At 46.9% G+C, this 22,568-nt stretch overlaps 2 protein-coding genes across 3 annotated transcripts; both read left to right on the top strand.

The window, feature by feature from the left end:
• The first annotated feature begins 3,952 nt into the window (after positions 1-3,952).
• HMX2 (H6 family homeobox 2) lies at positions 3,953-6,310 on the top strand. Its single transcript, XM_027529267.1, has 2 exons — positions 3,953-4,236; positions 5,178-6,310. The coding sequence occupies exons 1-2, from the start codon at positions 3,969-3,971 to the stop codon at positions 5,732-5,734; spliced, it is 825 nt and encodes a 274-aa protein (XP_027385068.1). The 5' UTR covers positions 3,953-3,968; the 3' UTR covers positions 5,735-6,310.
• A 3,758-nt stretch (positions 6,311-10,068) lies between these two features.
• On the top strand, positions 10,069-22,278 carry BUB3 (BUB3, mitotic checkpoint protein). Of its 2 annotated transcripts, none has more exons than XM_027528593.1 (8): positions 10,069-10,285; positions 10,830-11,024; positions 12,256-12,325; positions 14,232-14,383; positions 16,896-17,054; positions 18,768-18,945; positions 19,317-19,533; positions 21,756-22,278. In XM_027528593.1, the coding sequence occupies exons 2-8, from the start codon at positions 10,830-10,832 to the stop codon at positions 21,763-21,765; spliced, it is 981 nt and encodes a 326-aa protein (XP_027384394.1). In that variant the 5' UTR covers positions 10,069-10,285; the 3' UTR covers positions 21,766-22,278. The 2 variants fall into 2 exon arrangements, with proteins under 2 accessions (XP_027384394.1, XP_027384393.1); XM_027528592.1 differs by having other exon boundaries at positions 20,519-22,278.
• The last annotated feature ends 290 nt before the right edge of the window (positions 22,279-22,568 follow it).

The raw sequence follows: 22,568 nt of genomic DNA, 5'->3' as shown, positions 1-22,568 counted from the left end.
TAATCCACTCGCGCAAAGAGGGGGGGCAGACTGTGTTTAATATTTATCGAAGCTTGATTCCAAGATCAAACTTGTTTATGACTTCATCTGTCATTTCAGAGGGAGCCTTCTTCCACTATTACCCGGCTCAGCCAGCCTATTTCCCGACTGCCGCAGAGCAGAGAGGATCAATTTTTATTAGGCTCCTCGGCAAGTTTGCTCTGGGCCGCTTTAATATTGAGCAGCGGCATAATCTCGAGACCTAAACTTTAAGCGTCCTTTCAGTCTCGGAAAGTTTATCATTCCTTGAAACTCGGTTATGCCTAATTCCCAGGAAAGGGGGAGTGGAAGGGGAAGCGATCCCAAGGATGACGAGGGGCCTGACTCCCGGGGAAGCGGCTGTTAATCTGGTTGAACTAAGGAGGGGCGGAGCTACCCCAAGACTAGGAGGGTGGGGCGGGAGGTGGGACCGAGTTGAAGGATTGCCACGCTCGAGGGCAGAGAGACGGGGTGTCTGTGGGTGGTGGTTCCTGACGCTGAAGGTTCCTGGCCGTGTGGTTTGCAGCTGCGCTCAGCCCAGGAGAGGGCGTCTGGGCCTCTGCCTTCGCCATGAAGTCTCGGGGACCCACCCCCCCCCCCCAAAAAATGCCCCCAAGGAAGGGCGGGGAGATTCTGTCCTGGCCCTCTGGCCCCTGCAGTGGAACTGCTGTCCGTAACCGTGGGGCAGCGGGAGACCCCGCCCGTGACCGGCTGAAAGGAGAGGAGGCGTGGAGGACCCGTTTGCCCGGTCTCGCCCCACAGCCTCTCCGCTGCAACCTCCCCGCCTTCGGCCTGCGCCACCACCACCACCATTTCCCGGGCCCGGGGCAGTGTGTCTGTGGCGCTGTAGCGCACGTTTGCGGACCGAATGCGTGCCACGGCAGAATCGTTTATGCAGAAGCAAGCCTGAGGTTTACGGTGTTCGCGTCCGAAGAGGTGCCTGGGAGGAGGAGGAGGCTGCGCAGGGGCGCGCGCCTGTGTAGACCAGACAGTCGAAGCGACCGCAAGGAGCGTAGCACCGGGCCGGAAGGCTCCTTCTGACTTCCCTCCCAAACTAGCCCGCGGAAGCGGGTGGTGGTGGCGGCTGGGGGTCGCGAGGCTGCACGGTTTCTTAAGAGTCCTCAAACCAGGCTGCATGGCTCCCCGCCACCGTCCCCCCGCCCCCGAACCTCGCCGGGTCTGGGAGCTGTTTCTCCGGGGCTCATCCCAGAGGCCCCGCCGCTGCCACACCTGGCCACTGCCTTGGCAGAGGCCAACTCCACCCAAACACCCGTCCGGGCGGGCTTGAGATAGCCGGGGTCCTCACAGTCTACCCCGCAGCCACTCCCAAGCTCAGCATCAATGCTTGCCCCGCCCCTCGCCCATTCCCAGGGCCGCGTACAGGCAGTGGGACAACCTCGGGCTTCCATCTTGCTTACGCTACTTGGGTTGGTCACTTTTTTTTCCCTCCGGGGCCTCAGTTTCCCCGACTGTACATTGGGCTAAGGATCGGCACCACGGGTTTGCTCTGAGAATTCAAGTTTAGAATTATTAGATGAGCTCAGGATAGTCCAGGTTGCCGGCGTCGAGTATTTGCTAGCTCAGAAGGTTTCAACGAAAGCCTTCCTCCTACCCCAAAGACTGTTTTTTCCCCAGGCTCCGCTCGCCGCGTTGGCCTGTTTCCCGCGGGGTGGGCGAAGCCCGGCCGGGAGACCCGCGAGGAGAGGTCGCAGGCGGGTGCGAGTCTGCTGTTGGTTTCCAGGATGCTCCCTTCTACCCCGCAACCGTGCGGGGGCGCGGGGGCCGGGCTGTGACGTGGCCCGGGAGCTCGCGCCGCGGCCGCGCAGAGGAGGACGCGCAAATTGTATTTCAGCACCGGGTCCTTCCGGGTTAATGAGCTGACACCATGATTAAAGCTGACCATTTGTAATGTGTCTCGACCCCGCCGCCGAGCCCTGAAGAGGTTAATGCGGTGACGGAGGCCGGCACCTGCCCCTCGCCGGCCTCCCTCCCGGGCCGTGGCGCACAGCCTCCGGCCCCCGCCCCCTCGCCTGCCCCTGCCCCCGCTGCGCCGCCGACTCCTAATCAATTAGCCCATTAACGAGCCCTTGGAGGAGTTAAGTAGGGAGAGGTTCTGCCACGGGTAGGGCTGCAGTCGGTAACTCACCGCGGCTAATGATATTATAAGCGCTTTACTCAATAACCCGGGCGCGGCGCGGGCGAGGAGGGAACTGCACCGTCATGGGGGCAGCGTCTGGACATTTGTGGGGACTGATTCAGTCTCCTCTCTCCCTTGGCTGCGTTGGCGGGGGGGGGGGGGGGGGGGCGCACCATAGGGTCAGGGCTCCTGGGATCATTTGGCCGAGCCGTACCGGAGGCTGCAGACCTGGGGCTGAGGTCGTCTGACCGCCTTGGAGTCTTGCCTCACCTTGGGTTCCTCCAGGCTTGTGTAGACAACTATGCCCCGAAAAGTTTTGCCTGCGTCGCGTGGGTTCCGCATCTGGTACCAGTTGATCTGGGAATTAAAAGAGCAAGAATCAGGGCTTTGAGGGGGCCGTGCAAACACCTTAGGGAACTATGGTTAACTGAGCGCCTACCGCAAGCTGTACTCAGAATTAGGCACTTTGACCTCATTTAGCTTCTTCGAGGCAATCTTTGCTTTCCCCTAATTTTAAAAATGAGAAAACCAAGGCTCAGAAAGTTTAAGAATCCTGTTCAAGGTCACCTTCCCATTTGAATACCCTTTGCCTAATCCTAAAACCATGGTCCTCATCTCCTTCTCCCCTTTCCTATAGCAGATCGCTTCTATTTTTGCAGCAATTCCCTGACTTCCAATATTTACGTAAAAATGAGAGTCAGGGAAGACAAGGCCGAGCTTTGGGCTATTTACAGAGGTTTACAGGGCACATTTCATTCCTACCTAGGCTATTCTCAAAACAGGTGAAGGGAAGGGGATATTAATGGGTGCGTATCACCTATGAGAACAGTGAGGCTCTGATTGGGACTTCACTTGTCCAAGTTCACCTAGCGTGTAAATGGTAGTGCTGGGATTTGAACCTGGATCTCCTGAAACAAGATCTAGGGCCTCCCCTACCCCCCACAACGATCATGCAGTCTTGCTGGGCCCGTGACAAGGTTGGGGGCTGTGGGGAGGAAGGGCCAAAGTTGTCTGATGCCAGGCCTCCTAGTTAAGCTTCTAGGAAGAGCATCAGTTCCCATGCGCACGCTCCTAAATCCCACGACCCCCAACCTCCCCCGTGGGGCGCAGAGGCCTGCCAGCCCTACCTGCCTGCCTAGGAGAGAAGGGATGAGAGGTTGGGGAGGGTCATGGCGCAGCCTATGAGCCCTTTGAGGGTGTGAGGACCTGCATCGCCTAAAGGAGGCGTGGGGCCATTCCAGTTCTGAGCCCCGAGCTGCCCCTGTCTCTCGAGAGGGCCGGGGTCGGAGCCCTCAGAGATGCCACAGAGGCTAAGAACCTAGCTGTCATCCATCCTGCTTTCGGTCCAGGCTGGTTGGACACAGCAGATGCCCGCTGGGCTCTTCGCGAGCTCGGGGGAGGACAGGGGCTGTGAGAGCCCGGCCTGTGCTTTTTGAAATTTTCCGGGGCCGCTCGGCGGCGCTGCGATTGGCCGCGTCCGGGTAACCTCTATGCAAATGAGGCCGCGCCACCTCCGCGCCGCCAGGGACCCGGCGAGCTGGCGGGCAAGGAAGGGGCATTCGCGCCGGGGCTGGGCGGGCGCACCTGAAGCCGGGCGGGCAGGGACCCCAGCGCAGCTGTCGGGTGCCCGCGTTTCCCCCGCGCGGAGGGGAAGCCTCGCCAGCTTCGCCGCCCCCTCCCCCTAGCTCCCCTCCCCGCCCCTCCCCCCCCCCCCCCCCCCCCCCCCCCCCCCGCCTGCCTGCCTGCACCACCTTCCACCCAGATCATTTCTAAAGGGAGTTCTTGGTTTCCTCCGATTTCTTATGAACCCAGGATGGGCAGCAAGGAAGATGCGGGCAAGGGGTGTCCGGCGGCCGGCGGCGTCTCCAGCTTCACCATTCAGTCCATCCTGGGCGGGGGCCCCTCGGAGGCGCCGAGGGAGCCGGCCGCCTGGCCGGCCAGGAAGCGCAGCCTGTCCGTGTCCTCGGAGGAGGAGGAGCCGGACGACGGCTGGAAGGCACCCGCCTGCTTCTGCCCAGACCCGCACGGCCCCAAGGAGCCCGGCTCCAAGCACCACCCCCCCATCCCCTTTCCTTGCCTGGGTAAGGATCGCACGCCGCCGGGTCGGCCTGGAGCAAGCTCTAGGGGTGGGAAACTGTGCCGGGGCTCTCGCGTCGGGCCCCCCGCCCCCGGCCAGAGCCGCGGCCGCGCGGGGTCCGGGGCCGAGGGTGGGGTTGGGGGGAGAGGCGTGCTCCGCGCTGACTCCTCCGCCCCGCGGGTGCTCGGGAAGAAACCGGGAACACAGATGCCGCGCGGCGCGGTTTGGGGGAAGGTTGGGTTGATGGGAGTGTATTTGTGGGTTTGGCACAGGGCCGGCCGCTCTCAAGGCTCTGCAATATCCCCTTTGCACATCGGATACTTTCTGCACACGATGTCTGGAAGTCGGATCTGAGCGGTCCGCCCGTCCGTCTCTACCGCAATCTCCTTCTGCGTCCTTTTCTTCTCTCTCTTCCCCTCTCTTCGACCTCTGCCTCTCTGTCTCCCCTCCTCCTCCTCAGAATGATTAGCACTCCAAGATGATTGACAATGGTGCCTTTCAGAGATGGTTCCTCTTTACAACATCTGACCAAGGGGAGCCCCGTGTCAGTCCTTAGCGTGATTTCCGAACAAATGGCCTGTGAAACGATGCCACCCTATAAAGCTCAGGGAACTCTTCCAGCTCAGTTACTACAAGGCAAAATCTTTTAAAAAGATGCTAATATTCCCCCTCCAGACCTCCTCCCCCTGTTGCGACACGTCCTTTCAGGAAGCTGGGAGCACAGAGACCCCAGGCTCCAAGTAGTTGGGTCCCTCTCCTGTTGCTTTTCAAAAGCCGGGTGCCGCTTTTTGGGTTTCAGCGAGAGGTCGAGAAAAGTAGGGGCTGAGATCCAGGAAGATGGGAACCAAGGCTGCAGGCGCCAGCCAAGCCCCTGGTCCTGGCAGGAGCTGGGGGTCCATGAGGCTCCCCAATTCCATGGCTCTCTTATCTGTTCTCACTCCCCAGGTACCCCCAAGGGCAGCGGAGGCGCGGGGCCGGCGAGCTCGGAGCGCAAGCCTTTCCTTTCTTCTTCGCACCCGGACTTTAAGGAAGAGAAAGACAGGCTCTTGCCCGCGGGCTCGCCGTCGCCGGGGCCCGAGCGGCCGCGGGACAGCGGCGGCGCCGAGCGGCAGGCGGGCGCGGCCAAGAAGAAGACGCGCACGGTCTTCTCGCGCAGCCAGGTGTACCAGCTCGAATCCACCTTCGACATGAAGCGCTACCTGAGCAGTTCGGAGCGCGCCTGCCTCGCCTCCAGCCTGCAGCTCACCGAGACCCAGGTCAAGACTTGGTTCCAGAACCGCCGCAACAAGTGGAAGCGGCAGCTCTCCGCCGAGCTGGAGGCGGCCAACATGGCGCACGCGTCGGCGCAGACTCTGGTGGGCATGCCGCTGGTGTTCCGGGACAGTTCGCTGCTGCGCGTGCCAGTGCCGCGCTCGCTCGCCTTCCCCGCGCCGCTCTACTACCCGGGCAGCAACCTCTCGGCCTTACCTCTCTACAACCTCTACAACAAGCTCGACTACTGATAGCGGCCCGCCGGCCCCGCGCCGCGCGCCCTCCCGCCCGCTCCCCGCCAGGCTGGCGCGGGCTGCCCCCGCCCCGCCCCTCCCCACTCCGGAGCAGGTGGCGCGTTTCCAGAAATATTACGAAATACACCATGTGTATTCATTATCTCTTATTTATGGCTTTTGCCCTACTTTGGTTTGATTGTTTCTGGTATTTATCGGCATCCCTCCAGCCAGATCATTTGCTCTCTACCCGCCCCCTACCCCCAAACAAACCAATACGTTTTGAAAACCATTTTGGAGGGGACGTTCTAGGGTGGTGGTCGGACAGGGAGTTTCGGTCAGATCGACACTAGCCGGTAGGACAAAAAAAATCAGAAAAAAACCCCACACCAAACCAGATACATTCCTATCCCCGTAAATATACCTGTATATATGTACACGTACACACGGCCGGCCAAGCCAGTCCTTGGGGGCTTTGAACAATGATCTCAACGCCTCTTCATTTCCCTTGTCCCGAGGATGGATAGGGGCGAAAGGCGGATAGATTTCAGATCTGTAAATATTTTTAAAAAGAAAAAATAAAACATTTTAAGCATCGTTGCTAACTTTGGTGCAATTGATTGGCCGCCGTGCTAATGCGCAGGTTTTTGTCGCTTTTCCACGGAGCTGGTTGCAGGCGTGCGTCAGAGGAGGTCTGGCTCTCCCCACGTGGAAGGTGGGGCGGAGGTCAGAGGTTAAGGGTCGGGCGTCGCCGAGATGGCACGTGGCCTGGAGGCGCACCCCATTCCACTAGCGGGTGCCCTAGTCTCCGCGCGTGCGGAGACTCAGCCCGGCCGGAATCCAACTCCCGGGGCGCTGAGAGGGATAGATGCGGGACTGCAGTTGCCAAAGCAGTTGCCTCCTGGAACGAGCTTCTTTCTAGCCCTGGGAGCGGCTTGGGGTTGGCGACAGCATAGGGCTGTGCGACGTGGTCCAGTCAGTGACAGGAGCCTCCTCTCCGAGGGTACAGGGCAGGTGGGGCGGCCCTGCCTGGATCAGGTGTCGAGCCCGGTTTGCTCGTCCCCCAACCTGGCGCGACAAGACTTACAGCCGCTCGCAGTTTCCAAGCCGGTGGCAGGGTTGCGCGTCCGGCGCGGCGCAGGAACAGGGCACAGAGAGGCGGCCCTTCGGCCGAGGAGGGATGAGGCCCGAGACCGGGCAAAGAAAGCTCGGGAGGCAAAGGCTCCTCCCCACACTTTTTGTTGTTGTTGTTCGTGGTTTTGCGTGGTGCGTGGCTAAGTGGCCCGGTGTCGGGCAGGCACGTGGCAGCTGGCACTGAATGGAACCTTGATGCGCTGTCTGCGCGCCCACGGATTTCGGCGCCCCAACACCTGCCGCCGCACCCTGGCTTGGGAGGGCGAGGCATCAAGAGAACAGAGGCGCGCGAGTGTTATGCAAATCGCAGGCTTGCGGTGTTAGACCGCAGCCACCTGTTCCTTGTAAAACGTCGGGAAAAAAAAAAAAAAAAATAGCCTGAGCTTTGAGGAGGCTGACCGTTCAGTGTCACGTGAGCCGAGCTCCCGGGTTCTCCGGTCCGAGCTACTCCTTAGCCTCTGCTAAGGTGCCGGGAGTCGCAGCGCGGAGGCCGGATCTCATCCTCTAGAAAGAAAATCTCTACTTGATGGACCGGTCTCTTGGAGTCAAGAGACATGGAAATTATCTGCATTTTGTGAAAGTATGCAGGATATCTGCAATCCGTCTATGTGACCCACAGTATCAGGTCTAAAATACCTGATGTCTTATTCATATTTGAGGTTTCTATTTTTTTCTTTTCACGTTAAATTTCATGAAATTTGCCATCTATTTCAAAATGACACCTGAAGGATGCTACCCAAGAACCCATGTGCCAAAGTTGTTAGGTCAATTGCATTTATTTAATTCCATCTGAGTTCAATATTTACTGAGCCCTAGTAAATAGGGCTGGGAACTATGCTAGATATCGGCCAGTCAGAGAGAGAAAACTAACACTGCATCTTTCTTCTAATATTTTTTGGTACACATATTTCAATGACGTTCTCTCCTTCCAGATAACCCGCTTTAAATTTTTCTTTTCCTCTCAAGTTGCTCTTTGAATATTCTATGCAGATTTAACCAAATTACCTTCAAGGAACTACTTGTAAAGAAATATTTCATCCATATCATTTTGGTCCTCACTTCGATAGATTGTTTTTTAAAAAGAGATGATGGTTTTACCAGTATTAGATCACTATATCTTTCTTGGGCTTACTTCTTTTATAGGAAGTGGTTTTGTGTAGACAGTTAAGGGCAAAGTGGTTTTTGCCCTTAGGATTTTAGGGATGATCCTCTTCGTTTGTCATATAGTGGATACATCACTTTTTTACTAATCCAGAAATTAGGAGTCAAAGGTGATCCAACAGTGTGATTAGTTTCTAGGAATACCTCTTTCTTATAGGTAACTAAGTAGACACACTCACACACACACAGAAACACACACAGCTTTGCATTTGGATTTAAGATGTTGTTCAAGACTCCATTGTGGCCAGATTTCCGATCTCAAGACTATCAATTCATTTGAATAATCAGCAAAATCATCAGCCTCCTTTCAGGCTCTAAACTGGATTTAAAAGATTGACGTTTCTTAAAACTCAAATCGAGTCCGGCTGCAACTGCCTGTCCAGAGGGACCTGAATCATACACACACTGGATAATGAAATACACTTAGATTTTATTAGTGGATAATTCATGCTCAGAATCTTGAACACTAGTAGAATTAAATAAACAACTGGGAGAGGGAACCAAATAAAATTATTTGGAGATAAAATTATTTAGCCAAAATTAGAATGGAGGTAAGGCACTGCACTTTAAAATTCTTAACCTAGCCATTAAGTTGTTGAAAGAGGAGAGAGAGAAAACCAAGTATGAGGACTGGTGAGGATGCTGGGAAAGACTGAGGGCAGGAGGAGAAGGGGACGTCAGAGGATAAGATGGTTGGATGGCATCACCAACTCAATGAACATGAGTTTGAGCAAGCTCCGGGAGTTGGTAATGGACAGGAAAGCCTGGCATGTTGCAGTTCACGGGGCTGCAAAGAGTCGGACACAACTGGGCGACTGAATTGAGAGGGGAAGAATCTGTATTTTGGCAGGAATATCATCACTACTGGGCAGAAGAGTGGTGGTTGTATGTTTACTGTATCACGATTCATAAAAAGAAGTGCATTTGAGTCAGTGTATATGAATGCATGAGGACCAACAACACCTTTTCTCTATCGAGTTGCCTTAGAAATTAAACACTTTAACCTCAACAATTTTCTCCCACTTCATACAAGATTGTATAATAAAGTAAGATTTTTTTCCCACAATACAAAAGGCAGTGAAAAAGATGGTATAGCACGGATTAAATTGAAACATTTCAGCATTCTTTTGATATTCAATAGTAACTGAGTCACAGCATTCTAGTTATTAAGTATTGCTTTTCTTTCATGGAGACCAAAGTATTTCTCATTACAGGAGCAACCTTCTTGATTCTCCTATTTCTGGAGGATTCTAGAAACAGAAAATAGAGCAGAGCCTGTAAGTCTAGAGTGTTGTTGGGGTGTGAGAGAGTGGAATAGAGAGAAGCTTGTGGCTGTCATTTTAAGGTCCTACTTGGACATATGTCTGTAAGAGGCTTTTGAGCTTTAACACACTTAAGAGTAATTATCTGTTTCCCAGTCTGTCCAACCTTCTGGAAAAACAGTTCCTCCAGAGCAAGAACTGATCTGATTAATGCTTTTCCTCACTCTTCTCCCTAGGCCTGGCACGAACTGGGTGCTCAATAAATGTTTGCAGAAAGATGGAATGAAGAGATAAAGCAGAGTATAAGTAAGGATGAGTTTCTCTGAAGTCAGAAGATCTTCGACAATGGGAAATGTGAGCGCCTGCTTCATAGGTGGAAAGTCCAGGAAAATGAGAAAAAAGTGGGGCAAAACATTCGTTAGAGCAAATATTTTCTTCTCCACTTTTGGTTAACTTCACCGGATATGTACGTCCAATGGAAAGGCGACTAATTCAGTCCTATAAAAGTACTGACCAAAATGGAGTTCTTGTGTCCGAGACATGGGGAGGGCTCCAAGAGTCAAATGGAAAGAGCATTTTTCCCGCCTACTATTCAGAGGACAGGATAAGCGTTGGCCACAAGGACTACATTTCCCAGCATGCCCCACACGAACAGGAGAGGGCGTGAGCTCCGCCTTGGCGCGATGCTCTCTGGGAGTTGTAGTTTTCACGCGTCCAGCACCGGCGGGGCGCCTCAGCCTGGTGGCGGAAAGCAGTCACGTGATCGGAAAGGCTGCCGTTTTGCCTTTGTGCCGGAACAGGTTGACTGGGTCGCCCGAGCCCGGGGCCTCGGGATGAACCAATCGGCTGCCTTAGCAGGAGACGTTGGCGTTTGAAATTAGCCAATGACAGGCTTTGGCTGGAGCTTTGTCTCCGCCTACTTCGCACAACGCGCGAGAGCGGCGGAGGGAAGCGAGGTGGCGGCGAGCGGCGGCGGGCGCGGCGGCTGAGTTGCTTCTGAACGGAGCCCGAGGTAGCGGGGCGAGGTGGCCGGGCGGAGGCACGGGCTTTCCGGGGATGCCCCCGGGGTTCCCGAGCCAGCGGAGCAGTCCGCTGGGAACCGGGTTCACTTCCACGGCTTTTCCTTTTTATTTTAGAAGCACGCGGGGCGGCAGTCCCCGGGGGCGGGGGTGGGGAGAGGCTGGCGTGCAGAAGCCCACGGCGGGGGAGGGTGTGGATCCGGCGAGCCAGGCTGGAGTCAGGGGTGTGGCGGCGCGGGCCCGGCCGGTAGGGAAGCTCAGGAGGGGCGAAGGGGAGGGGTGTCGATGAGGCCCGACCGGCGAGGGCGCGGCGGCCCTGCGCAGGCGCAGAGGGCACGTCGCCGGCCTTTCCCTCGGTCCTGCCCCCCCAGAGAGACCCCCACCCCACCTACTCCGCAGCCCTTCTGCGAGTCGAGCCTCGCGACCCCGGCCCCTTGGGGGACCCGCCCCAGCCCCGTACTGCCCGGCCCTTTCTGCGAGTCGAGCCTCGCGACCCCGGCCTCTTGGGGAGACTCTCACCAGGCCCTTGTTCCCTAGATGACCGGTTCTAACGAGTTCAAACTGAACCAGCCCCCCGAGGACGGCATCTCCTCAGTGAAGTTCAGCCCCAACACATCGCAGTTCCTGCTGGTCTCCTCCTGGGACACGTCCGTGCGCCTCTATGATGTGCCGGCCAACTCCATGCGGCTCAAGTACCAGCACACCGGCGCCGTCCTGGACTGCGCCTTCTACGTAGGTGTTCTCCGTTTCAGCTCCTGCATCCTTTTGAGTTTTATGGTGTCCCTCGTGATCAGCGTCCCTTTTGCAGTGTTGGGCGAAGGCTCTTGTCGGTAGAGTCATTTGGACAGCGCCCCTCTCTTTCCACTCCTCCCCCACCCCCACCCCAATAACCTTGAGGTTCCAGTGCTGCTTTGTTTTTGCGTTTTGGCCCTGGGGACTTGACAGACGTCAGGAACTGGGTCTCCCGTTAAGCTTCTGATGGAGTTAACACTGAATTTTTCTGGACAGAATGTACTTGAAACTCACAGCAAGACTAAAATTTGGCCGTCTTACTTATTAAAAGGTTTGTTTGCTAGTAAATGGGAATACGTATTGGCTCTCAGCCAGTGTGGTGAACAGTTCTTAATTTGCTTGCATAGTAGTTTGGGTGACTACTTAGGTCGCTCAGTTTTTTGTTTGTTTACAATGAGTGAGCCCAGCGTACTTCATTCCGAGCATAAACTGAGGAGTTGGCTGGTAGATAGAGGAATTTTTCAATACTTTTTTTTTCCATTTAAAAATTATTAAACGTAAAAGAGTCAACTTTACAAGTAATCGAAGGATGCAATTTAAAACCACAGTTAGATACTGTTTACTCCTAATAAACTCATTGCGATATAAGAAATTATAAGTAATGCTGAGCAGGATGTGATAAGGCTGTCCATACCCTAGTTTTCCTTAATCTTGCTCCTAGAAAACGCTACTAAAAATGCTTATCATGTAGTTGTTTATTGAAATAAAAATGTGAACAATTGTTTGACAATGAGGACATAAGAAAATTGGAAGTTCAGTTATAGTATGGATTATTACGAAATCACTACTGATATTTCTGTGGATTGATTAACCTGAAACTAAAAAGTATCCAGAGTTTGATTTCAAATTTTATTTTAAAATTACATGTTTTTATAAGAAGAAGATTAGAAGAGAGATGGTAAAGTGTTGGCAGTAGTTATCTCTAGGTGATTGGGCTACAGGAAACATTTTCCTTGATAGTATTTTCCAAATTCCATAACCTGTTACACATACGTGCTCAGTCGTGTCCGACTCTTTGCTACTCATGGACTGCCAGCTCTCCAGACTTCTCTGTTCATGAAATTTTCCAGGCAAGAATACTGGAGTGGGTTGCCATTTCCTACTCCAAGGTTAAACACTTTTTTTTAAAGCTTTGTAAGTTCTGAGTGACTTGAAACTTTTTATTTTGTAGGATCCAACACATGCCTGGAGTGGGGGATTAGACCATCAGTTGAAAATGCATGATTTGAACACTGATCAAGGTAACATAGGCACATTTTTACCAGTTTATTGTTTTCCTAGCTAGTGCTTACTTACAAATGTTTATTTAAGAAGAATAGTTCCTGAATTGCTTAGTTCCTGAGTTGCTTAGATAAAAGTAAAAGTGGCTTGAATATAAGACTTTTTTGTTTAAATGATAACCATTAAGTTAGAATCACAAAATATCATGTATGTATTTTAACAGTGTAGCTCATTGTGACCTCCGTCCACAGTATTTACATGAAGAGGCACTTACGTGTTTGACCTTGACCCTGCCCTCAGAAGGGGACTGGATCTTGCAGTGTTCTACCTTGCAGTAGAATTTTTCCAGGATAGTTTCAGAGTTCTCTTTTCAGAAACTAATGTAGTTCAGACTGAAGGAAGACAGGGTTTTAAAAATCTAATATTATAAAATAGCCAATCCTGTCTGGGTACCATAGTAACCCAGCTTGTTTGATTGTTTAGCATAGAACATTCCCATTTACTGAATGAAGGACAGGGTAGCACGTTTTCTTTTAGTTAATTTCTAAGCGATGAAATTTACCCCCATTTTTATCGTGACTTTGGAGTAGAATAGAGATTGGAATGGAACTCAAATACACAGAGCTCTTTAGTAAAGGCTTTTTGTTTATTTGTATGTGCACGTGTTAGACATAGATGTACTTGAAGAACATAGCAAGGCACAGAGATAGGACTCAATGAGGATGAGTTGGACGGTGAGAGAATGGATGGAGGATGGGCGCTATATTTTTTTATCCAGAAAGAAGGATCCAATCAGAAGAGGCTTTTACGTGAAAGCCGTTTTGTCATGTAACTCACAGCTGCGGATGTTCGGTTTTGTTTGCTAGCAGTTTTTTCTAATCAGGAAGTTAGCTTGCAGGTTTAGGTTCTGTTTGTTTGAAAACTCAAGAAAACACCAAAAAGCAAAGATTTTTGATGCTGGAGACCATAATTAAGGGAATTAGCTGCTTATTCTCAGAAGGTCTTTGCTGAATTTTATGAGATACTTTTCTTTCTTGTTTAAATGGAGTGTTTTTAAACAGGTAGTTTTCCTCTTTGAGGATCAGAACCACATACTCTTTGTATTTGTTGTTACCTTAGCATGTGATATCGATTCTGGCACATAGTAGACAGTAGATACTAATTGAATGAATGAATGAGATAACGTGAAAAGTTGAAATTGAAAGGGAAGAAATTGTGTATTAGCAATTTGATGAGCTTCCCTGGTGGTCTAGTGGCTAAGACTCCATGCTCCTAACGCAGGGGGCCTGGGTTCAATCCCTGGTCAGGAAACTAGATCTCACATCCGCAACTAAGACCTGGCATAGCCAAGTAAATATTAAAGAAAGAAATAGAACCACCATGAAAACCAAGTGGTTATTAATCCTGAGCCTCCCTGCTTTCCTCATCCCCAGCTTTCAGGTAATCCTGTTACCACTTAAATCTGTTTCTTTGAAACATCAGCTTAATGTGATACATTTTATCCAGATCCCTTGGACCAGAGTTCTCCACTCAAGTGTTCATTCAACAGGTATATTTTGAACACTTACCATGTATCAGAACATGCACTGCATACAGTCAGAACTATAGAGTTGAAAGAAGGTTCCTGATTTGAAGGAATCTAGAATCGTGACGAAAATAACTGATAGACTATCATTTTAATGTTGTCTGAAACTCAAGGTAGCTTTTCGTATTACTGTGCCAGTGAATCAAGCTATGCCCTGTAAGATGGACAGAGGTGAATGAGTGACTTTGTAGTCCCGGAGAGGTTTTTCTATGTGTAGATACTTCTGTTGAGTGGGTGGAAGTGGATTCGTTACAGTAGAATGAATGTTTCCTTTTGTTGTTCACCTGAGGAATCTTTAGTAAAGCTAGGTGTTGGTTGTTGCTTTATTTTTATTCCTACAGAAAATCTTGTTGGAACCCATGATGCCCCTATCAGATGTGTTGAATACTGTCCCGAAGTGAATGTGATGGTTACTGGAAGCTGGGATCAGACGGTTAAATTGTGGGATCCCAGAACCCCTTGTAATGCTGGGACCTTCTCTCAGCCTGAAAAGGTAGGCTTTTTATGTTCATGACAGGAATTATGGTTCTTGGGGTGATTTGACTTGATAAGTGATGAAGATAATGTTGAATTTAGAGGTTAAGAGTTGATGAGTCTATTTCACAAACCCAACTAAATATGTAAAGGAAAACTAATCTTCATACTTTGGTCAGCTTTTTCCTGTCAGTTGTCACATTTGTACCGGATAGCACTAGTGATAAACCCACTTCCATGTATTGTAATGCTTTAGATCCTAGGGCTGAGAAGCAACTTTTCAGAGAAGTCATTTAGCAAAGACTGAAACTGAGTTTGACTTCCCCAAGCAGGAAGTGGGATGGAGCATCACTCATTTTCACTTAGGCCTGAGCTTTCTCTTTATTTGACTGTGAGAGGGTGAAATGGGTTATCATTTAAAGTTTAGTGAAAAAGATGTCCTTTATTCGCTGGCTTTTATAATTTATTTATTTTTAATACTGACAGAGGTAGTTGAAGGAAGCTTCTTAAAACTGAAATGTTGTGTATTATTCTAACCTTTTGATCTGTACAATGAAAATGTAATTGAGCATTCTTGATGTATCCTCATCAGACTTTATCAGGTGGTAGTTAATTTTAAAGATTGATTGTTTTAGCAGTTTAAAGGTATCCTTCACTTGAGTCTATTTCCTCAGTGTAAATATACTATTCAGTTCCTGTTAGCTGTCATTATATACTGTAGTGCATCCAAAGAGCCATTATTTTTGTCACATCAGAGTCGAATCTACTCCTGGCAAGACCTTTGTTCAGAATAAAATAATTGCATTGTTTCTAGTTTTGATTTATGGTTGTATGTAACATGTTAAGAGCTGTGATAAATTGCTGACAGAATATCATATAATGGACAGCCACACTGAATCAAGCAGCTTATTGGTTCAGCAAGGTTCATTATGTCACTTTTTTTAATACGGTCTTTGATAAATGTATATACCTAGTCGGTAGCATGACAGTGTTTTTACTTGATTTACGATCAGTGGGGATAGAAAGCACTGTTAGAAGCTTGTGTGTCACCTGGATAGTAAAGATTTAAGATAAAATTCCCATTCTGATTGTACTGCTATAAATTGATCTTTTTCTGGATTTGTTTTTTGAATTCGGCGTTTCATGTGTGTTACGCTAATTTGTTTTTCTGCAAATGTTTTTTGAATAAACAGCAGTAAATCTTACTATATCTCTTATTGAAACACACTTGTATTAAATCTACTGTTTTGAGTCTTTTAAATTCTGTGTTTTTTCCCTTGGTCAAATTAGTTGTTGAATTTTAAGGCTAGATTGTAGAAATTATCAGGTTATTATGTTCTTAAACCCAGTCCCACCACCTCTGCCCACTGCCCTCCCTGGGGGGCGGGAAAGGGGGGACGCTTATGTGGTTAATATGTTAGTGATAACTAACCGTAAGCTTTAATTACTGAATGTTAAAGAGATGTCTTACCATGTAATGAGGCCTCTTCATTTTTTATAGTGATTCTTCAGGTTTTAAAATATTAAATTAGATTAAATTAGTTGCTAATTAATTAAAAGTAATGATCAGAACACAGTTATATACCTGAAGTCTAGATTTTTAAAAAAATGATTTAACATGATCAGGAAAATATATTTTATTACTATTTTCATGAATTTCCTATCTCTGTTTGGTCTCCAGATAATGTATTTGAAAGTAAGTCACCTTAAAGGCTTATTTGCAGGAAATTTTGTGATTTATTATAAGGGGATAATTTGTGAAAGTTGTTTTACTATTGAAGAAAAGGAATTTTAAGGGGTGGGGGGAGCAGTTGTTTTTAGGGGATAAGTGCTTTTAAAATTTTCCATAAACATAACTCTGTCTTGAGTGTTTAGTGTGACATCAAGGCGTAAAAATTTGCTTTGTCATATGCCAGACCACTGACCTTGTCTTTTAATTTTGAGTTCGTATGCCACCAAAAGCAAGTAAGCAGGTAATTAATGTTAACTCGCTCACTCTTCCTGGAAAGGCCTATTTATTAAGTGTGACAGGTGGGAAAATCAAAGAGTTACAACTTGAAATCTGTGTCTAAAAGGTGGTCATAGAAAAATAACTTTGAAAATGATTGTCTTATGAAAAGCCAGAAGCCCACTGAAAGGTATCTTGAGCTGTTTTTATGGTTTTATTGTCTATTGTCTCCTTTTTGAGTATCTTTTACACTTTTATATTGTGATTAAATGAAACGAGGGCTATAAAATTATTTAATAATTTACTTTGTTTTAGTAAGAGAATCGTCTTCAGAAATATTTTTGGAGAGTTAATTAGAATGTGCATTATTATGATACGTGGTTAAGTATTAAGAATATCTTGGGTGTATTATTTTGTGCCAGTTACTTGGTTTGTGTAACTGAAGTATTTAAAATTTTGGTACCTGTGTTTGTGAACCTTCAGCTAACTTTTTTTAATGGTTTTATGATCCGTGGACTTTATTTTGGAGCAAAATGCCATTTGCAGGCATGCATTTTTAGCAAGTTTCGGTGTTTTTTGAAAGGTGTATACCCTGTCGGTGTCGGGAGACCGGCTGATCGTGGGCACTGCAGGCCGCAGAGTGCTGGTGTGGGACTTGCGGAACATGGGCTACGTGCAGCAGCGCCGCGAGTCCAGCCTCAAGTACCAGACGCGCTGCATCCGCGCATTCCCCAACAAGCAGGTACTGACCTTGCCTCCCCCGCCGGCTGTGGGAATTTGAACCTAGTAGAATCCTTTATAATAATTTGGTCACTGCGTTTTACGCATTGCTTTCTTTTTTTTTTTTTGGAGTGGTGATTGGAATTTCTCTTAGGTGTATTTTCACAGCCTTTTGTTAAAAGGTAGTGTGTTAACTCAATTTTAGAGAAGGCTTTGATTTTCACAGAGGGTAATAATCTACCAGTAGTTTTCTGATTCCTTGGTGCTCCTCCTCCAGGAAGCTTGACAGGTATACAGTAATCGAAGAGAGTTTTGCAGGTATTTTAATTTACAAACCAGCGAATTCAGGTTTAAATCTGAAAATTTAGAGTTACGGAATTTGCTGTTTGCTCCCCCCCCCCCCCCACTTTTTTTCCTTCTTTTTTGTCCCTTTTGTACCCTAATACTAACAGCTTTTTAGCTAGTCTGAGAGCAGAACCTACTTTTTTTTTTTTTTAAAGGAATGCCTCTGAGGTTAGAGGGGAGCTGTGCCTCATATAGTGACTAACTCTTGATGAACAGTGTGGGTCACCTTCCATCATCATTACTAGAAGAGGTGACACTTTATTAGTGCACCCCTGCCCCCAGTCCTGAAAGTTGGAAGGGAAGTTGGTGGTGGGGTCATTTGCTCTGGGAATTTTATAAGAGGAAAGTCATTAAAAACAGCAGATATCTTTGGAATTTTATGGCTGTCCTTCAGAGGTTGTGGAGCTCTAAAGAATTAGGTCCATTACTCTATTCTCTTAGCTCTTTATTTCAAAAGGCTACTATCTCAAATGGTGATCACAATTCTTCTCAGGATATTGTAAATTTCCATTAGAATTGAAGTTATGAAAAACCTTAAATGCGTGGTTCAAATATGGTTGTATTTATGAATATCATGTTTTATATCCAAAATTTTCTGTCGGAGTTTATCTGTAGTTTATAATGGAAGCTTTTTAACTAAAAGTAACATTTTACTGATTCTTTTTTCATTACAGGTGTTAATAGTTTTTTAGGAATAAATCTTTTTCATATCTTGAAAAATTAAAGAAGTAAAATATAGATTTCATATTATCTTCCTTTCTTATCTTCTCTGACCTACTATTTCAAGGCAAGGTGAGGGGAGGTTTGAAATTATAGAGCACTTTTGAGCCTTGCTGAAAATCTGTGTTGTTTGGGTATAAACTTGACTTGCTGTAGTTAAAAGCAAGAGGCAGGATGATAGAGATGGAAGGCTGGTTTTCCAGTTGGTCTGGATTATTGATACACCCTCAGTGAAGAAGATACAGTTCTTAGAGCTGTTAGAAGTGAGGAGACATCAAGCCAAGAAAAATATATTCCAAGTGATGGGATGAATTTGAGTCCCCTTCTGAACAGGACAACAAATAAATTATATTAAAATAATTTAAAAATTCCTGTGAGGTTTGACAGAATACCTAGATGTTTTTGATTGCAATGTGCAGAGTACTGGTAAAGTAAGTGATGGTGGCCTTTTTTGTTTGTTTTTTAATATAACAGATATAAGTGTTTTTAAACTTTTGGAGTGATCTTATCTATATTAGTATTGCTTAAACATTTGTTTAAAATACAGCCGTATTCTCTTTTCATTTTAAAAATAATTATCTTTCTTTAATTTGGGTTGAGTTTGGGAAAGTATATGCCTTGTTTTGGAATCTGGATTCACTAGTTTTGTCTTCTGATTTCCTCTTGCCAGGGTTATGTATTAAGTTCTATCGAAGGTCGAGTGGCAGTTGAGTACTTGGACCCAAGCCCCGAGGTGCAGAAGAAGAAGTATGCCTTCAAGTGTCACAGACTAAAAGAAAACAATATTGAGCAGATTTACCCAGTCAACGCCATTTCCTTTCACAACATCCACAATACTTTTGCCACAGGTAGAGTATGGCATGTTCACTTCTATCTGCTTGTTAATATAATTTTGCTGTTAATTGAATGCTGTATATTTGTACTTGGGCAGGTTTTTTTTTTTTTGGTCATTCTGTGTGGCATGTGGGATCCTAGTTCCCTGACCAAGGATTCTGCCCCCCCTTGCATTGGAAGCGTGGCATATTAACCACTGGACCACCTGGGAAGTGGGCAGAGTTCTTAAAAATTGTGCTTGGTTTTTTATGATATTTAAAGGGAAAAAAAAAATCTAGTATAATACTCCCTGGGGAAAATGCAACTTCTGTGATCTTAAAAATTATCAAGATAATGGCTATTTTTGTATCTGCTTTCAAGAACTATTTTTTGAAACCACTTGCAGGTGGTTCTGATGGATTTGTAAATATTTGGGATCCATTTAACAAAAAGCGACTGTGCCAGTTCCATCGGTACCCCACCAGCATCGCCTCACTTGCCTTCAGTAATGATGGGACCACGCTTGCAATAGCATCATCGTATATGTATGAAATGGATGACACGGAACATCCTGAAGATGGTATCTTCATTCGCCAAGTGACAGATGCAGAAACAAAACCCAAGTGAGTATGCTTCACCTGTATTTGAGCCTTTTCTTGCATTCAACCCAGGATTTATTAATTTTTCTAAATTCATGAATAGCATTGTTGATGCCTGTTTGATATTACAGCTGACTCTAGGGCTGGAGTTGATTTTATCTTGTTCTCCCAAGCTTTCAATATCCGTAGGTTGATAGACGTCTGATGGATAAAATTGTGCCTAGTTGTTTTGTAGAGAAGAATGTCAAACTCTCATTCTTCTTGAATAGGCACTATTATTTGAATCTCTGGAGTTATTACTAGCTCATTGCTTCAAAATTAAGTTGAGGAATTCAAGAATAATTTATTTTAGCAAATTCTATTTAAGATATTTAAGAATTTGAACTGCCAAAAATCTTTCCTCTCCACAGAGGTTGTTTCTGTAATATTTACACAGAATGAAATGACCTTCAGGTCTTACTGGAAATTCAGAGTAATATGGCCTTGCTTGGAATACTAGATTTCCTTAGTTTTGAAATTTCTGTAGGTGTCTTTGGCTCTTGGGTGTAACTGTTGACAGGGAAGAACCATTTACATTTTCTCGGTACATGGGGCAGAGCTTTTTACTTGAGCCAGACTTGAGGGAAACCTGATACCTGGACACTTGTTTGACCATAAAATACCAGCCCCCAAGAGTCTTGGTCCTGCTCCTTGTCCCTCTCTCCTCAGGCCCTGGAAGGAAGTCCTCAGTAAATATTTATGGAATAGCTGACTGTTTCCAGGATCCCTGTACTCTTCTGAATTAGAATGGCATAGAGGGCCCTTGCTGAGTTGCTGGAGTCCCTGAGAGAGGGCAGAGTGTGAAGTGTTCAGTACCGGGTGTGCCTTCACAGTTTGTCTTTGGAAAAGGCGTGGCGTGTGAAGCCTGGTGGATAAAGGGCTGGGTTTGCGTTTATCTCTCGCTTCTGTGTCTCTTGTCCTGGCCGGCCGTTTTGATCTCATGCTCTTCTTTTTTCTTTTGAACTTGTAGGTCACCATGTACTTGACAAGATTTCATTTACTTAAGTGCCATGTTGATGATAATAAAACAATTCGTACTCCCCAATGGTGGATATATTACTATTAACAAAGAAGCCAGGGAACATTTTTTAATTTTAATATTATAAGAACCTGAAAATATTGGAAAAGAGGTTTTTTTATTGTTTGTTTTTTTTAAACACTTTCTTTAGCGCATGAGATGGTTTGATGGTTTTTCTGCATTTAAAGGTATTTGGGCAAACAGAAGGGGAGGGCAGCAGCAGCACTTCTGAGAATCAGTTTTGACCTTGATTTTTGTTTCCACTGCGGAAATAAATGTTTGTAAATAAATGTAGGTGATAAAGCCCCCTTTGCATTCTTTCTGGGCCTTAAATGGTAGAGAAGAAGGCTCTTGAGCCATTTGTTTCTCTTGCTGGTTATAGTTGCTAATTCTAAAGCTGCTTCAGACTGCCTCATGAGGAGGTTAATCTACAATTAAACAATATTTCCTCTCGGCCGTCCATTATTTTCTGAAGCAGATGGGTCATCATTTCCTGGGCTGTGAAACAAAGCGAGGTTAAGGTTAGACTCTGGGGAATCAGCTCGTTTTCAATCTTATTAGGGTGCAGGAGGAAAACTAATAAGAAAACCTCCTAACATCATTTTGTGACTGTAAACAATTATTTATTAGCAAACAATTGATCCCAGAAGGGCAAATTGTTTGAGTCAGTAATGAGCTGAGAAAAGACAGAGCATATCTGTGTATTTGGAAAAATAATTGTAACGTAATTGCAGTACATTTAGACAGGCATCTATTTGGACCTGTTTCTATCTCTAAATGAATTTTTGGAAACATTAATGAGGTTTACATATTTCTCTGACATTTATATAGTTCTCATGTCCATTTCAGTTGCCCAGCCGCTGGTGATTAAGGTTAAAAAGAAAAAAATTATAGTGAGAATGAGATTCATTTCAATGTAATGCCCTGAAGCAGAACATGAACTTAGCTTGGCCTATTCTAGGTAGTTCCAAATCGTTTTTTTGTTGTCACACTTTTTGTTTTTTTATTTATATTATTTGCAAATGTATGTATCTGAATGGTACTTGGACCTTTACTGAAATTTGTTTCATCCATGATGTATTTTAAAAAATTTCTTTTGCTACAGAGAGAGGTCTTAGTTGTAAGTATTTTAGTGAAAACTTAGTGTAAATCTGAACCCATCTTTTGAAATGTATTTTCTTCATTGCAGGTCCACCTAACCATCTCGTGAAAGTGGTTTCTCTATGGAAAGCTTGTTTTGCTTCTTACCAATACATGATTGTCCCTTAAGGGATGCGTTTTAGTCATTGTGGACACATTGTTTAGTATGTGAATTTCTCTGTTATCTTGGTGTGCCCTTTCCTCCTGACTGTAGGGTGAGGAGTCTGTGTGTCCTTGTGCAGTAGTCGGAAGAATTGTTTTTCCCTCAGCAAGCCCAGTTGCTGTGTATGTGCAGCTTGAGGCCTTTCTGTAAAATAACCTAAACCTGTTATTTCCATGCTGTCTAATAAATCAGAGATTCAAAACCCTTAAATGTTGGATGTTTTTAAATGTTGGTAATTAATGTAATTTACTTCGTAAAAAGCCTTCTGTAAAGCAAACCTCCCTTCATCAGGGGGCCGGGTGGGGATGACATTGTACCTTTCGGTCCACACTGCCTTGTTTAATTATGTCTATTTGGATGTACTTTGGGGATTCAGTCTTGAATAAAGTGATCTGTTGGAGTTCTGCCATTTCCCTTGTGCCCTCTTGCTGGATCAGCAGGGCCCTCGAGCCAGCTGTGTGGCTTCACGGGACAGGCCCAGCCTGCAGGCAGCTGCCGGACCCCTTCTGGCCCAACTCTCTCTGGGAGTGCCAGGGCCCCCCCGCGCCTGCGGCTCCCAGCCCCAGTGCTGATGCCGTCAGTGGGTGCACTCACAGCCAAACGACAGACCCGTCTGTACTTATCCATCAAATGCTAAATCAAAGGGAAGCCCTTGGGATGGTGAATAATGTAATAGCTGGAGACTAACTGATGGTATTG

Source organism: Bos indicus x Bos taurus, chromosome 26, assembly GCF_003369695.1.
Source record: "Bos indicus x Bos taurus breed Angus x Brahman F1 hybrid chromosome 26, Bos_hybrid_MaternalHap_v2.0, whole genome shotgun sequence".
Taxonomy (NCBI): Eukaryota; Metazoa; Chordata; class Mammalia; order Artiodactyla; family Bovidae; genus Bos; species Bos indicus x Bos taurus.
This window is presented reverse-complemented; position numbering and strand designations above follow the sequence as displayed.